Source organism: Chelonia mydas, chromosome 9 (assembly GCF_015237465.2).
Source record: "Chelonia mydas isolate rCheMyd1 chromosome 9, rCheMyd1.pri.v2, whole genome shotgun sequence".
Lineage (NCBI taxonomy): Eukaryota > Metazoa > Chordata > Testudines > Cheloniidae > Chelonia > Chelonia mydas.
In genome coordinates, this window is record NC_057855.1 from 100,337,120 (window position 1) to 100,353,159 (window position 16,040).

The following is a 16,040-nucleotide window of genomic DNA, read 5'->3' on the forward strand; positions in this document are numbered from 1 at the left end:
GCATGCTGGCTCCCTGTTTGGACTGACTTGCATAGAGGATAGCAGTTTCTTAGGCCCGGTCTACACTAGGAGCTTAGGTCGGTATAAGGATGTTGCTCAGGGATGTGAAAAATCCAGCCCTCTGAGCACCACAGTTAAACTGACCTAACCCCAGTGTAGACAGCGCTAGGTCGACAGAAGAATTCTCCTGTCAACCTGGCTGCCTACACCAAAGAGAGAATCCCTCCTGTCAGCGTAGGCACCATCTTCGCTGAAATTCAACAGCCTTCGCAGTGGGGCAGCATTGTGAGTGCAGAGCTGTTGGTGAAGCAGAAAAGGTCTGTACTCTCCACCTGCAAACAAATACCTCTGTGTACCAAAGTTAGCGTAAGGGCCCTAGAGATATTGTGGGAGTATTTTACTCTGCACAAGATTGTATATAGCAGTGAAACTGGATGTGCCAATTGTTTTCTTGTTGCCTTTCTATTAGCCGTGCGTAGCTAAGGGAGAGCTGTCCCTCTAGGAACAGGCTGTGGCAGGCTGGGTATGTTTGAGACTCAGGGGGGCCTGTGGGAAACACTGCTTGTGTGTCTGAGCTCCAGAAAGGTAAGAACTTGATTGAATAACCTCATCTTTCCAAACAGCCGCTTCATTCCCGGAGGTGCAGCATCGGTGCTCCTGGGGGACTGGCAGCCTCAGAGCATTGCTAATGTGCCAGGTTTCAGAGTAACAGCCGTGTTAGTCTGTATTCACAAAAAGAAAAGGTGTACTTGTGGCACCTTAGAGACTAACCAATTTATTTGAGCATGAGCTTTCGTGTAGCTCACGAAAGCTCATGCTCAAATAAATTGGTTATTCTCTAAGGTGCCACAAGTACTCCTTTTCTTAATGTGCCGGGGTGTCTTTCACCTGTTTATCACAGGTTTGAATTTTGCCCGGCTCAGCAGGGATTAAAAGTCGTTCCCAGGCAATGGCTGGTGGGTGGACCCGAGAGGAAATTAGTTTAGTCCCTGTTCCAGTTCCCATGTCACAAGCTGGCTACCGGGCTTTGCATTCTATTGTAAGCTGCAGGGGGCAGGGAGGGTTTCTGATGTGTGTTTGTGCAGAGTCTCCCACAACAGAGCCCTGATATCAGCTGGGGCCTCTGGCAAGAGCTTCTGTAGCAGAGACCACAGTGCCTTACTCACTTCCATCTGGCCGAGCCAGCAGCACTGTACTTGTTTCACACATAGAGAACAGGGGAGTGCAAAAATTAGAAGACAGCCCCAAAAGCCCAGTCTCGTCTACTAAAAGTCTCGTTCTGTTTGGTCCTATCTCATGATGTTTGAATGTTTGGGGCTAGTGATCCTGAGGCCACTCAGCCTCCTGCCAGTGGCTGCGTGAGCAGCCTGATTCCAGGCCTCTCTTGGGAATTGCCCTCTCCGATGTTCACGGCAGAGGCTGTGCAGGAAGCAGCCCCTGACAGCTCCTTCGCGGGCTGGTTGCTGAGATGCAGCCTGCAAGGCCCACAGGACACATGCGGTCACGGAGATTCCAGTGTTGGTGGAGCAGTTAGTGCTGGAGGATTTGCTGGGCTTCCTGGAAGCCTGATCACTTCATTACTGCAGGCCCTACCCCAGGTGTGGCAATCTGCAGATTCCCCTTCCACACCTGGCGCACTGACCCTGCTTCCTGCTGTGTGCCCTCTGCTCCCCTTGTATGTCCCGTGTGCTGCACGTGATCCCTGTGAAATCATCGGAAACCAGCCAGAGCCACCACATGCTGCCCTGCATCATTGCAGATGCTGCTGAGGATTAGTGCCTTATGTAGCCCTTGTCTTCCTCTCCAGCAAGACCACTGCTGTGGATTTGCTGGTGTCCTGTCTCCTCGGAAACCGACACCAGCTCCTGCTACTGCTGTAAGCACGGACGAATGGGAGGATGAGTCTCTCCCAGGATAACCTGACCTCTGCTGGGCTGTGAGACGGTCTGGCCTGGGTAGTGGGTGGGTGTGCTGGATACAGCGACCTCTCAGCAACGGGCACAGTACGAAGAGTACGCCAGAGGGCACACCCGCAGAGCGTGGTGTTCATGGAACAGAAGCCTCTGTGTGTGTCTCAGTATCTGAGCCTCTGCAGGATTCTTGCTTGCAAACCAGCTTGTCTGATCAGGAGTTTTTCAGTGATCCTTATGGAGTACTGGGTGGCCTCCTTGCAGTCCGTTGCTGCTAGGCACCGTTCGCAGATACAAACCTGTCTTGGAGGGACACTGCCCTGTGGTGTCACAGGGCAAGAGGTGTTGCGGGGGCTGGTCCTGGGCTCCCCCTTCCTTTCTCAGGCTGCTTCCATTGTCACCCAGACTCCTTTCCCCCCGCCCGTCCCTTTGCCTGACTTTTCTCTCTCGCATGAGCACATCCAACATACGTCCACACCATCAATCCAGGTGTATTCAAAGTGTGGGCAGGATCATAGAAGTGTCGGGCTGGAAGGCACCTGGAGAAGTCATCTAGTCCAGCCCCTGTGCTGAGGCAGGACCATGTAAACCTGGACTAGCCCGGACAGGTGTGTGTCCAACCTGGTCTTACAAACCTCCAATGATGGGAATCCCACGACCTCCCTGGGAAGCCTGTTCCCAAGCTTAACTATCCTTCTAGTTAGAAAGATTTTCCTAACATCTAACCTAAATTTCCCTTGCTGCAGATTAAGCCCATTACTTCTTGTCCTGTCTTCAGTGGATGTGGAGAACAGTTGATCACCCTCCTCTTTCTAACAGCCCTTCACATACTGGAAGGCTGTGATCGGGTCACTCCCGGTCTGCTTCTCTCAAGACGAATCATGCCCCGTTTTATTAGCCTTTCCTCCCCTTTGATCATTTTTGTTGCTTTACTCTGGACTTTCTCAATTTTGTCCACATCTTTCCTATAGTGTGACGACCAGAATTGGACACAGCACTCCAGCTGAGGCCTCACCAGTGATGAGTAGAGTGGGACAATTCCCTCCCAGATCTTCCACACGAAACTCCTGTTAATACACCCCAGAATGATAATCAGCCTTTTTCGTAACTGCATCACACTGTTGATTCCTATTCTATTTGTGACCCACTATAACCCCCAGATCCTTTTCTGCTCTACTACCACATAGCAGGTTATTCCCCATTTTGAAGCTGTGCATTTGATATTTCCTTCCTAATTGAAGTATTTTGGACTTGTCTTTATTGAATTTCATCTTGTTGAATTCAGACCAATTCTCCAATTTGTTAAATTCATTTTGAATTCTAATCGTAAGAACGTAAGAACGGCCACACTGGGTCAGACCAAAGTCCATCTAGCCCAGTATCCTGTCTTCCGACAGTGGCCAGTGCTTTGACTCTCTCCGGGAACTGATGGGCAGAATCCCCTGGGAGCATAACATGAAGGGGAAAGGAGTCCAGGAGAGCTGGCTGTATTTTAAAGAATCCTTATTGAGGTTGCAGGAACAAACCATCCCAATGTGTAGAAGGAATAGTAAATATGGCAGGCGACCAGCTTGGTTTAACAGTGAAATCCTTGCTGATCTTAAACACAAAAAAGAAGCTTACAAGAAGTGGAAGATTGGACAAATGACCAGGGAGGAGTGTAAAAATATTGCTCAGGCATGCAGGAGTGAAATCAGGAAGGCCAAATCACACTTGGAGTTGCAGCTAGCAAAAGATGTTAAGAGTAACAAGAAGGGTTTCATCAGGTATGTTAGCAACAAGAAGAAAGCCAAGGAAAGTGTGGGCCCCTTATGGAATGAGGGAGGCAACCTAGTGACAGAGGATGTGGAAAAAGCTAATGTACTCAGTGCTTTTTTTGCCTCTGTCTTCACGAACAAGGTCAGCTCCCAGACTGCTGCACTGGGCAGCACAGCATGGGGAGGAGGTGACCAGCCCTCTGTGGAGAAAGAAGTGGTTCAGAGCAATTTAGAAAAGCTGGACGAGCACAAGTCCCTGGGGCCGGATGCATCCGAGAGTGCTAAAGGAGTTGGCGGATGTGATTGCAGAGCCATTGGCCATTATCTTTGAAAACTCATGGTGATCGGGGGAGGTCCCGGAAGACTGGGAAAAGGCTAATGTAGTGCCCATCTTTAAAAAAGGGAAGAAGGAGGATCCTGGGAACTACAGGCCAGTCAGCCTCACCTCAGTCCCTAGAAAAATCATGGAGCAGGTCCTCAAAGAATCAATTCTGAAGCACTTACACGAGAGGAAAGTGATCAGGAGCAGTCAGCATGGATTCACCAAGGGCAAGTCATGCCTGACTAACCTAATTGCCTTCTATGACGAGATAACTGGTTCTCTGGATGAAGGGAAAGCAGTGGACATGTTATTCCTTGACTTTAGCAAAGTTTTTGACACGGTCTCCCACAGTATTCTTGCCAGCAAGTTAAAGAAGTATGGGCTGGATGAATGGACTATAAGGTGGATAGAAAGCTGGCTAGATCATCGGGCTCAATGGGTAGCGATCACTGGCTCCATGTCTAGTTGGCAGCCGGTATTAAGTGGAGTGCCCCAAGGGTTGGTCCTGGGGCCGGTTTTGTTCAATATCTTCATTAATGATCTGGAGGATGGCGTGGACTGCACCCTTAGCAAGTTTGCAGATGACACTAAATTGGGAGGAGAGGTAGATACGCTGGAGGGTAGGGATAGGATACAGAGGGCCCTAGACAAATGAGAGGATTGGGCCAAAAGAAATCTGATGAGGTTCAACAAGGACAAATGCAGAGTCCTGCACTTAGGACGGAAGAATCCCATGCTCCGCTACAGACTAGGGACCGAATGGCTCAGCAGCAGTTCTGCAGAAAAGGGCCTAGGGGTTACAGTGGGATATGAGGCAATAGTGTGCCCTTGTTGCCAAGAAGGCTAACGGCATTTTGGGCTGTATAAGTAGGGGCATTGCCAGCAGATCGAGGGACATGATCGTTCACCTCTATTCGACATCGGTGAGGCCTTATCTGGAATAGTGTGTCCAGTTTTGGGCCCCACACTACAAGAAGGATGTGGAAAAATTGGAAAGAGTCTAGCGGAGGGCAACGAAAATGATTGGGGGCTGGAGCACATGACTTATGAGGAGAGGCTGAGGGAACTGGGATTGTTTAGTCTGCGGAAGAGAAGAATGAGGGGGGATTTGATAGCTGCTTTCAACTACCTGAAAGGGGGTTCCAAAGAGGCTGGATCTAGACTGTTCTCAGTGGTAGCAGGTGACAGAATGAGGAGCAATGGTCTCAAGTTGCAGTGGTGGAGGTTTAGGTTGGATGTTTGGAAAAACTTTTTCACTAGGGGGGTGGTGAAGCACTGGAATGGGTTACCTAGGGAAGTGGTAGAATCTCCTTCCTGAGAGGGTTTCAAGGTCAGGCTTGACAAAGCCCTGTCTGGGATGATTTAGTTGGGGATTGGTCCTGCTTTGAGCAGGGGGTTGGACTAGATGACCTCCTGAGGTCCCTTCCAACCCTGATATTCTATGATTCTATGATTCCTTAAATACCCAAGGATGAATTTCATCAGCTCCTGCTCACTTGAATACATACAACTTATCTAACTATTCTTTAACTTGTTCTTTCCCTACTTTGGCTTGCGTTCCTTCCCCCTTGTTGTTAATATTAATTGTGTTGAGTATCTGGTCACCATTAACCTTTTTAATGAAGACTGAATCAAAATAGGATTAAACACCTTAGCCTCCTTGATGTCATCAGATATCCTTCCTCACTAAATAGAGGACCTACACTTCCCTTCATTTTTTCTCTTGCTCCGATGCATTTAATGCACTCTTATTGCTTTTATGTCCCTTGTTAGGTGTGACTCATTTTTTGCTTTAGCCTTTCTGATTTTGTCCCTGCAGGCTTGTGCTATTTTTTTTTTACTCCTCCCTAGCAATTTGTCCATGTTTCCAGTTTTTGTAGGATTCCTTTTGATTTTCAGATCATTAAAGAACTCCTGATGGAGCCTTACTAATCTTCCCATCTTTCCTTTGCATTGGGGTGGTTTGCAGTTGTGCCTTTAATACTGTCTACTTGAGAAACTGCCAGTTCTCCTGAACTCCTTTTCCCTTAAGTTTTCTTCTCATGGGAGCTTACCTACCAGTTCTTGGAGTCTGTTAAAGGATTAGCTGACCTAGCTTTATTCGAGCTACCATGGGTAACAATAGCCGTGAAGGTGTGGTAGCATGGGCCAGTGACCCACACACCTTCACAGAGTCCTCAGTGGGCTTGTACGTGCGTGGCTAGCTTGCACCAACACCTGCACTGCCACGAGCTCACTACCACTGCGGCTTGTGCCGGCGAGACTGAAGCTCATGCAGATATACCTATCTGTGGAGACAACACACCTTAATCCACAGTGCAGATGCCCCACAGATTGAAGGTGAGGGCAAGGAAGTGTGGGCTGGGCAGTGAAAGCGAGCGAGGGGCAGAGAGTGGTGGAGCGAATACGATAGCGAATACAGGTATGGAATGAATGAGGGTGAGTCAGTCTGTGGTGGGGAAGGAGAGGGGCCGAGTGACCAGCAAGTGGGATTAGCAAGGGCCCGGTAAGGGGGGTGAGGCTTGGCTCATAGGTTTCAAACTCAAGTCATTTGTGCTACACCCAGGGAAGAAGCTGGAGGGAGCTTCGGTCTTAGGGCATCAGGCGCCAGAGAAGGGCCAGCCTGGGAGACTTGGCTGATGTGGGGCTGAGAGGAAACCACATCCTCTGTTAGAATGTGCCCTGGACATTTCACTCCCTGAAAACGGGCCTGTGGCTGAAAGGAGCTGTTGTGTCTTCTGTGAAGGCTGGAAAATCTAAGCGGGGGGAGCAGAGACAGAGCTGCTGCAGGCATTCCCTGCACAAATCCACCCGAGGCAGCACCCCGATGAGCAGGCAGCCACATAATGGACAAAGCCTTCCCCTTTCACGCTCCGGGGCTGGAGTCCTGTTGGAAATACCCATGACCTGTCACGGCAGCAAACTGGCTGGGGTGGCGAGGCAGCCAAAGGTCCTGTGCTAAGAGCAGGAGCTGATCCAGCTCTCTGCCACTCCTCCGGGGAAGGCTGCCACCCAGAAAATTAACTCCTTTTTGACCCCTATCCTATCCCCTTCCAACTCATGCAGCAAACCTCCTGCCACTGAGAGTCCCTGCAGTACCCCAAGGGGAGCAGGGCATGGGCGTGCCGTGCTGAAAGGGATCTGTGTATTGCCCCCAAATGTTCACATGCCAGGGGGAGGGGATAGTGCACCCCAGCCTGGGGCTGGGGCATCAGTGTCCGTTTCCCTAGGGATGAGAGCATCTGCTGTACAGTGTCACTTTCTTAGCAGGCTGGTGGCCTTATGCTGCTGATCCAAGGATTCCAAAGCCCTTCACAGGCTCATGGAAGAATGCTTCTCTGACCACAGCCACCGCTGGGGTGGAACACGCCAGAGGGTAACAGCTTCCCAAAATGGCCTGCTGTGATAATGAACATCGCATCAGTGCTGCAGGCAAGAATCCCCAGTTTCAAAGTGCTGCACCTGCGTAATCTGAGGGGATGGGAAAGATGTCTATTCTGAGCAAGTCTCGCATCATGTAATTAAAAACTGGATGCTTTCTGGGGCATGGATTGTCATTTTCTATATGTTTGTACAGCATCTGGCATGCTGGGCGCTCAGCCTCTTGGCCTCTAGACACTACCATAGTATAACTGTTAAATAATAATATTCACATGACCTATCTACCCCAGGGAGAAAGATTAGGGCCAAATTCTGATCTCTATTATCCCACGTAAATCCCTAGTGACTCTTAGTAACTTCAGTGGAGTTACTCTGGATTTACACCAATGTCACGGTACAGAATTTGGCCCTTAAAGTTGAACATGCAACCTGAACCATGGTATTTCCTGTCTTGTACAGCTATAACATTCTCTTACGGTTGTTTTTGTGTAATAATTCTGTGTAACCAAACACATGGGAGAAACAAACGTGTGCAGTTCCTGATGCCCATGAGAAATTAGTGAATTAAACCACGACGCTGTGCACGTCCCCTAACCGAGACACTTGTGATGCTGCTGTAACCTGCCTTCTCTGCCCTGCCCTTCCCTACTGTTTCTTACTTCCATCTACTGCATCCTGTCTAAAGTGAGTCCTTGATCCTGCAAATGGCTACATGGACTCAGGGGTTCTCTTGCACAGGTCCACTGCTCTGGGGCAGGAACCTTCGTATTTGCTCTGGGAAGTGCCTCACGTACTTGTGAGTGCTGAAAAATCAGACCCCCAGGCTCCGTTCCACTGGTATGCCCGGAGAGCTCAGCTGCACTGACCTAGATCCAGAGACTGGGTTTTTTGGTGACACACTGGGGAAAAGGTTTTTTTTTTTTTTTTTTTTTTTAATCCTATTTTCATAAAGTTTAGCACATTCCAGGCAGCTGCTGAGAACAACTGAACAGGGAGCAGCCAGTGCTCCTCTGTTACATAATGATTATTTTTATAACAGAGGACTAGATGTTTTCTCACTAAAACAAAAGTCCTGTTTGTGTTGCTTAGTAGTGACTGGTTACTATGATCTCATGTCTGAGCTAACTGGGCTTCTTGGGTGGTTGACTGCTTTCTGGGCCCTTTTAGGATATGTGGCACGAAGGATGAGTCCCAGGTTCCCCTTACACCCTGTATTGTTAGCTGCCCCACTTTCTCTTCTGGATGCTTACAGCCAGATTCTGTACTGCACTTTCCAGGAGATAATGCACATATGCCATGGCCCAGGAAGGTGCAGTGGGGTCCGGGGGGGGAAGGTGGGTTTAAGAACATGAGAACAGCCATACTGGGTCAGACCAAAGGTGCCCCAAAGGAATGAACAGAACAGGCAATCATCAAGTGATCCATCCCCTGTCACTCATTCCCAGCTTCTGGCAAACATCCTGACACCATCCCTGCCCATCCTGACTAACAGCCATTGATGGGCCTATCCTCCATGAATTTATCTAGTTCTTTTTTGAAGTTATAGTCTTGGCCTTCACAACATCCTCTGGCAAGGAGTTCCACAGGTTGACTGTGCATTGTGTGAAGAAATACTTCCTTTTGTTTGTTTTAAACCTGCTGGCCATTAATTTCATTTGGTGGCCCCTAGTTCTTGTGTTATGAGAAGGAGTAAATAACACTTCCTTATTTACTTTCTCCACACCAGTCATGATTTTATAGACCTCTATCATATCCCCCCTTAGTCATCTCTTTTCCAAGGTGAAAGGTCCAAGTCTTATTAATCTGTCCTCATACGGAAGCTGTTCCATACCCCTAATCATTTTTGTTGCCCTTTTCTGCCCTTTCCAATTCCAATATATCTTTTTTTGAGATGGGGCGACCACATCTGCACGCAGTATTCAAGATGTGGGCGTACCATGGATTTATATAAAGGCAGCTTACATAGAGGCCACTTCTGTACCTTCTAGATGATGGGCTGCTCGGAGGGCTGGCATGGGTCCCAGCATACATTACAGCCCCCCTGCAGCCTGCGTGAATTCATGGCATTTCCCAGGCCAGTGGGCGGCCACCAGAGCAGGAGATCACAGCATGTCCCACCCAACATCCTCGGATCCTGAAGGATGCCCAGGAGAATGGAGTACGGCAGCCTTCAGCAGCCCTGCACTGGGAGAACTCTGCTGCTCTAGTACAAAAGGGCTTTTTCCTGCTTCTTAAAAACTTCCCTAATGAGCCGCTCCCAGAGCCACGCAGGGTGGCCGAATGGGGGCAACAGTGAAAGCATGTCCCTGTGTGGCTGTGTGATGCTGCAGAGCAGAGCCTGGGGGAAACCCTTATCTGTGTGATTCCTCATGCCTCTTCCCTGGGAGGGGGAGACTTGCCACATGGGTCTGCAGTATGGGAGTGAGCTTTGTTTCTCCTCGGTTGATATCTCCAGCTGTCATTGACTGGGAAGGACAGAGAGCACCTCTTTCCTGGTGCCTTGTGTCGGTGTTTCTTTGGCTCCTGCGCAATCTGTCTCTCACTATAGCTTCTATGAGTCCCTGGATGGTTTCAGCCCTTGCTGGCCACCTCTCCCACTCATTCCCTTTTATTGAACACGCTGACGTGACTATAAGACATGTCCGTCCGCAGATTCACAACCTGAAGGCAGAGGTGAAAGTAAGCCGGTCCGGTCCGGTCCGGCGTACCGGTAAGAAAGCCGGGACACAGCCGACCATACTGGCAGGACCGCTGTTGAGGGTGTGGGGTGCAAAAGCTGCCCCAGGGCCCGGCAATTGTCACTGGAGCCGCGGGCGGCATGGGCCAGGCAGTGCTGAAGGGATGGCTGGGGGAGTCTGGCCCCAGCCCCGCCCCGCCCCTTCTGCCTGAGGCCCCGCCCCTTCCAGGGGCCCAGAGCCACCCCCACACATTGCCCAGGACCCCAGCTGCCCTGCGTACCGGGAGCAGCAGACTGGAGTAGCCTGGACACGGGCTGTGGAAGGAAGGCCACGCAGCAGGCAGCCCGAGAGCCAGGCTTGGAAGCAACGCGTTGCCTCTCGTTGGCTGGGGGCTCCGTAGCAGAAGCAGGAGGATACCGGGCGGCAGCCAGCAAGCAGCACGTGGGGGTGGTGGGAGGCTGGTGTGGATGGGCCCCAATGAGACATGGTGGTTACCCTGACACAGTTCTACTGCAGTGCCCCTCGGGGCTGAGTTCAGAACGACTGGTGCTGTTTGCATTGCAACTGTCAGTCATTGTGTCTGGGGCAGTCACACCTTCTCATTTCCTGCCAGCCCCAGGAAATGAATCATCTGTTACTTACTAGAGATGCTTAAGCGTTTGTAGGACCCTCCGAGGGCTAGCACCCAAAGAGCCTGGGGCGGGGGGCGAGGGGAAACCATGTCCAGCATGTGCCACTGAGCTCATAGTACATGTTAGTTCCTTGTAGACGTCTGGTAGCCTGCAGAAACACTGCATTCACAGGGACAGCCCACAGTGGAGTGAGTGGTGTATAGCATAGAATGGCTGTTCTGTGGGAGACAGAGGAATCCTGTACCAGTTATCAAGGCAGAAGTTTATCTGCACCAGGTCTCACAGCCATTAAACATGAAGGGAATGCAGAGAGAGTGGAGGTCTGTCTGTGTTTCACTGGGCAGGGCCCTCTCAGTTGTTCAGTTTGGAGTCCCCATGTCTATGGATGTTTCTCATACTGTTTTGCAGATATTCAGGAGTTCTATAAGCTGAGCTTACTTTCTGCACACCCGCAGCATCAGATCCCAGATCCAGCCGCCGGTACATCTAAGAATGAGCATGATGCTGGAGAGCTGGGCTCCCCTGGTAGCCCTGGAGATCCCCAACGTACTCTGGAGGTAAGAAGGGTGACTCCCCCTTTCTGTGCTATGCTGCATGAAAACCCCAATTCTCCCCACTTTGTCCCACCTCAGTTACATAGATACCAGTCAAGTGAGGGGAAAAAGAAGATTCTCTGGGCAAACTAACAACCCTGTAACGGTGCAGCACATGGGTGTGTCCCCTCGACACAGGCCAGTAAGCTATATTCAACACAGGCATAGGGGTTGTGGATGCCGGCACTTTTATTCTGTTCAATACACATTCTTAGCCGATCCTCACTGTGGTGTCTGAGCATCTTCCAGCAACGCATCAAGCGATGTGAGTAGCATCTGCTGTGTGTAGCTTGTCCTCTCTCCCATCCTCTCTTCACCTTGCACATGACATGGAAGGTTTGGGATGGTGGGAGTTCATTTCATAGTCTTGGGTCAGCTCACGAGGAAGCTCTGTCTCCTGCACGGACAACATTTATTCTGATGGTAGAAAGTTCCCTTGTGCCAGGGGCGTGCAGCTGTGGACCACAGGCCTTATCCGGGTGCATCAGGCAATCTTTTAGATATGCTTCTGGGCCCTGGCCAGTGAGTGCATTGAAGATGGGGACCGGGACCTTTGAACTCAACTCTGTATTCATTGAGAAGCAAGTACAGGGAGCAGAGGACCGGGGTGATGGGCTCAGGGTAGCCCATGTCACTGAGGAGTCATGCTGTGGCATGCTGTACTAGCCGGACTTTCTCCAGGGTTGAGGGCCTCGTGCCCAAGTACATTGCATTGCTGTAATCCAGCCTGGAGGTGAGCGAGATGTGTCTAACAGAGGTCAGGTGGTTGTTCACCAGGATGGAATGGAACCTCCTAGCCAGCTGCAGATGGCAGAAAGCATTACTTACAGCTGCTGCTGAGAGAGCCTGTGGGGGTAGCAGTGTGGTCATATGGGATGAACGACAGGTAGAGGTGTGTCTCACCTTTATATGCTGGCGCCTGAGTCCATGTAGGTGTTGACTAGGATCAGAGAGAACTTACCCTGTTGGGACTCCAGGGTCTGGCTGTCAGCAGTGGATCTCTTTCCTAGGGTACATGGAAGGATAGTTTCAAGGGCCTTCCTTTCCATTCATCCCCTAAAGCCTAACATTACTGGATGGTAATTCACGCTACTGTCTTGGCAAGAACAAGTGCTCAGGGCGGAAAGAGCAAAGATGGGAGGCTTTTCTGGTCCCTGGGTTATGGGTGCTTGACTCTCTCCCTCCCTCCCTCAGCAATCCGGTCCCATGCAGGGATACTGAACTGATCACTTCAACACCAAGTGCCAGTATAGCCTAGTTCCCAAGCTAGCCTCTGGTCTGTCCGTTCATCTTGCCTCGCAGGCAATAGCTAAATACAAGTACAAAAATGAAAATCATCGGCCATAAACCCAACCCTTGCACTCACCACCCTCTGGTATTTACTCCACTGTTGGCTACAAAGGTGGACAGAGCAGATGTCCTATAAAGCTGCCTAACTTTGGATTCAGAAGGCTGCAAATGGGAATAAATACCTAGATTCATAGAGTTTAAGCCCAGATGGGACCATTAAACCTGTTGTCTGTATATCACAGGCTGTTAAATTTCACCCAGTAACCCCTGTGTTGAGCCCAGTAACTTGTCTGGCTAAAGCATAACAACCCAAAAGGTATCGAGTATTTATCTGAAGACATCTGAGGCATCACTTCCCTTAACAGTTTGTTCAAATGGTTAATCACTGTCACGGTTAAAAATATGTCCCGTATTTCTAATTTGAACTTGTCTGGCTTCAGCTTCCTAACACTGGTTCTTGTTCTTTCTTTCTCTGCTAGATTAAAGAGCCCCTTCGCACCCCATATTTGCTCCCTATCACAGCTTGCCTAAGCCAGTAGGGCATCTTGCAAAGAGCGCTCACCTTCATCTTATAGCAATAAATTCATACTTAAGATGGCCACCTGGGCTTTAAATTGCATCATATTATAAAACAGGTTCAGCCAACAAGGTGCAGCCAGAGTTAGGCCCCTGATCAATTTGGGTTTCTTGGGTTAAGACTCGGGAAACCCTTCCAGTCCTTCTCAGCTGCAGCCAGACCTTTCATTTTGTCTGCTGGGCCCTGATTGGCTTCTGCCGGCTCCAGCAGCTGGGTGGCCTCTCTAGGCAGTTCTTTGAAGTGTAAACTTGCTGCTCTTGTTCTCCAAAAGGACACCTTCTTAGGCTGGGGTGTGCCAAGACTAGGGCCTCGGGTGGGGGACAAAATGCCTTGGACACCCAGTCACACATCCCACTGTAAACAAATCATCTCTCTGTTTTCTTTTTGATGGGCTTGTTAAATCTCATTGTCTGGCATTTTCTCCAGCCCTCGAATCATTTTTGTGGATCTTTTCTGCACCCTCTCTAAGAAAGTGTGGACACCAGAAATGTACACAGTATTCCAGTAGTGGTCTCACCAATACCATGTACAGGGGTAAAATCTGCTCCCCCTTTTCCAGATTCACACTCTGGAGCCCAGGACTCTGAGCGAGAGAACCCAGCCACCCATCCATTCACCCCCAAGAGTTCATTACTGTGGATTATGCTTCTCAACCTGCCATGGCCTAAATATGGGACACAATGTGTGACAGATACAAAATTAGGGACACAAAAAATTTAATCATACTGAAAACGTAAAATGCTGCAGGAATCCTCCCTTTAATTAAATAATTCTTTCTATGACTTTAATGATTTAAGGATTAAAATCTTTTAGCTTAATGATTCTGCATTTCAGATTTACATAATTTTCAATTATGCCAGTGAGGGAACTCCAGATCAGTGTGGAGTACAGAGAACTTCAGGGCTGAAAGAAGTGATGTCCCTTTAAATGAAATACACTTGAGAGGTAGGAAGGATAGATAGCAATGCAAAGAAACCTGTAGTGGACACAGGAATGCTTTAACTCTCTGTGGGGTGTTTTCTGGAGCAGCATTTCTCAACCTTTTCAGGTTGGCAACCCCTTATTTCAAGTCAAACATTTCTGTAGCCCCCCCATTTCCTTTGTGAGTAAGGGTAGAGCATGTATCAACGCTCAGCCTAAGTCATGTATCTGTGTGCGTGTTTCAAGGGACTGACAGAGACTATAGAATCCTGAAACAGAAGGGTGTGCAAAATGTGCCCTGCTTTGGTTTGCAAAAAAAGTCCATGCCTCAGACACACCCGCCCCAGCGGCCTTTGGTGGCCTCTGTGGGGGCCCGGACTCAAGCAGCAAGTCGTGGACTTTTTGCTTTGAGGGCTGAGCTGAAAAATCTGAAAAAAAAGTGATTGGTTCAAACCCAAACTGGCTTTTGTTGGGCTTTTTCCCACCAAAACAGGCCTCTCCCTCTGCCGCAAAAATATTCTGGGCAAACCCTGTTCAGGTGCGTTTCCATCTGGCTTTTTCAATTAACTGACTTTTAAAATGAAACACTGGGTCTGCCACAAAAAGTGGGCACATTTCCTTTTGAAATAATAAAACGATTTTCAGCTTTTTTTTTTTAATCTGAAACCATTTGCTGAATTCTACTGGAAGTCACGACTAACTTTGGTGCCCTGAAAAATGCATTTTTCAGCAGATTTGCCATTCGCTGAAATTTTTTTGCCCAGATCTAGTCGTGGCCCTGTGATTGAGAAATGCTGCTCCAGAGACCCTTTAGATCTTAGCAGCCTTACACCTGGTCAGCAGCTGGACCATGTGGGGTACAGCAGCTGGGAATGAGCCAATCCACCTAGCTCTGAGAAGCTTTGATCATCAGCAAAGGCATGTGGAAACAAATGGGAAAGCTAAACCAGGCCCGGAGCAGTAGAGTGGGAGGAGTGTTTACAGTAGCATCTTAGCTGGCAGCAAGTGCTTGCTCGAATGATAAGACCACGAGGCCTGTTACGCCCCTGGGCCCCACTGAGTTGGACTTCCTCAGATAGGCAGGATTGTAAACATTCTCGGTTGAGTGTTCGAAGGGAGGGGACAGCTGCACGTACTTTCTTTCAGTAGTTGTTTGTTGTACAGGTAGCAGGGCTGGAGAATGGGAAAGCAGAGATCTTTTCAAAAAGGAGTACTTGTGGCACCTTAGAGACTAACCAATTTATTTGAGCATAAGCTTTCGTGAGCTACAGCTCACTTCATCGGATGCACACTGTGGAAAGTGTAGAAGATCTTTTTATACCCACAAAGCATGAAAAAATACCTCCCCGCACATGCTTTGTGTGTATAAAAAGATCTCCTACACTTTCCACAGTATGCATCCGATGAAGTGAGCTGTAGCTCACGAAAGCTTATGCTCAAATAAATTGGTTAGTCTCTAAGGTGCCACAAGTACTCCTTTTCTTTTTGCGAATACAGACTAACACGGCTGTTACTCTGAAAAGAGATCTTTTAAAGTCCCCTTATGTCTGCGCCTCCTCAGCCCTCCGTTCTCTCCCATCCTGCTCTGCTTCTCATTTTCCAAAAGCTTAAAATCTCTCCTGCAGCTCGTGCTTTGTTTCCTCAAACATATGTTTGCTTTATGTTTGAAGTATCCTTACTATTAAAGAGTTAAGTGCTGGCAAACAGAACCAAACCGTGGCTCCTGCCCAGCCTAGCAGACGGTAGGGGGACTTCCTGTAGCTGCTGAGGAATCCCCCCTTCCTGTGGAGCCTGTGTCCACTGTTCTGCACTGAAGACGCCGATAGACAGGAAAGAGTTAATCCTTGCTACGCTCTGAATCTCACCAGGGTGGAATATGACCTCCAAGGGACCGTTTCCGCCGAGCATTTCCAAGAGTCTATAAATGCATGAGGTAGCTCATCTGTCCTTGAGTTAATTTTTAACCTATTCAAAACTTG

At 49.2% G+C, this 16,040-nt stretch overlaps 1 protein-coding gene across 1 annotated transcript in view; it reads left to right on the forward strand.

The window, feature by feature from the left end:
* The window catches only part of DLG3 (discs large MAGUK scaffold protein 3), a 177,184-nt gene that overhangs the window by 9,441 nt on the left and 151,703 nt on the right, over nucleotides 1–16,040 (forward strand). Inside the window, 1 exon segment of the mRNA XM_043522989.1 lies at nucleotides 11,089–11,237. Coding sequence (XP_043378924.1) covers nucleotides 11,089–11,237 — 149 coding nt within the window.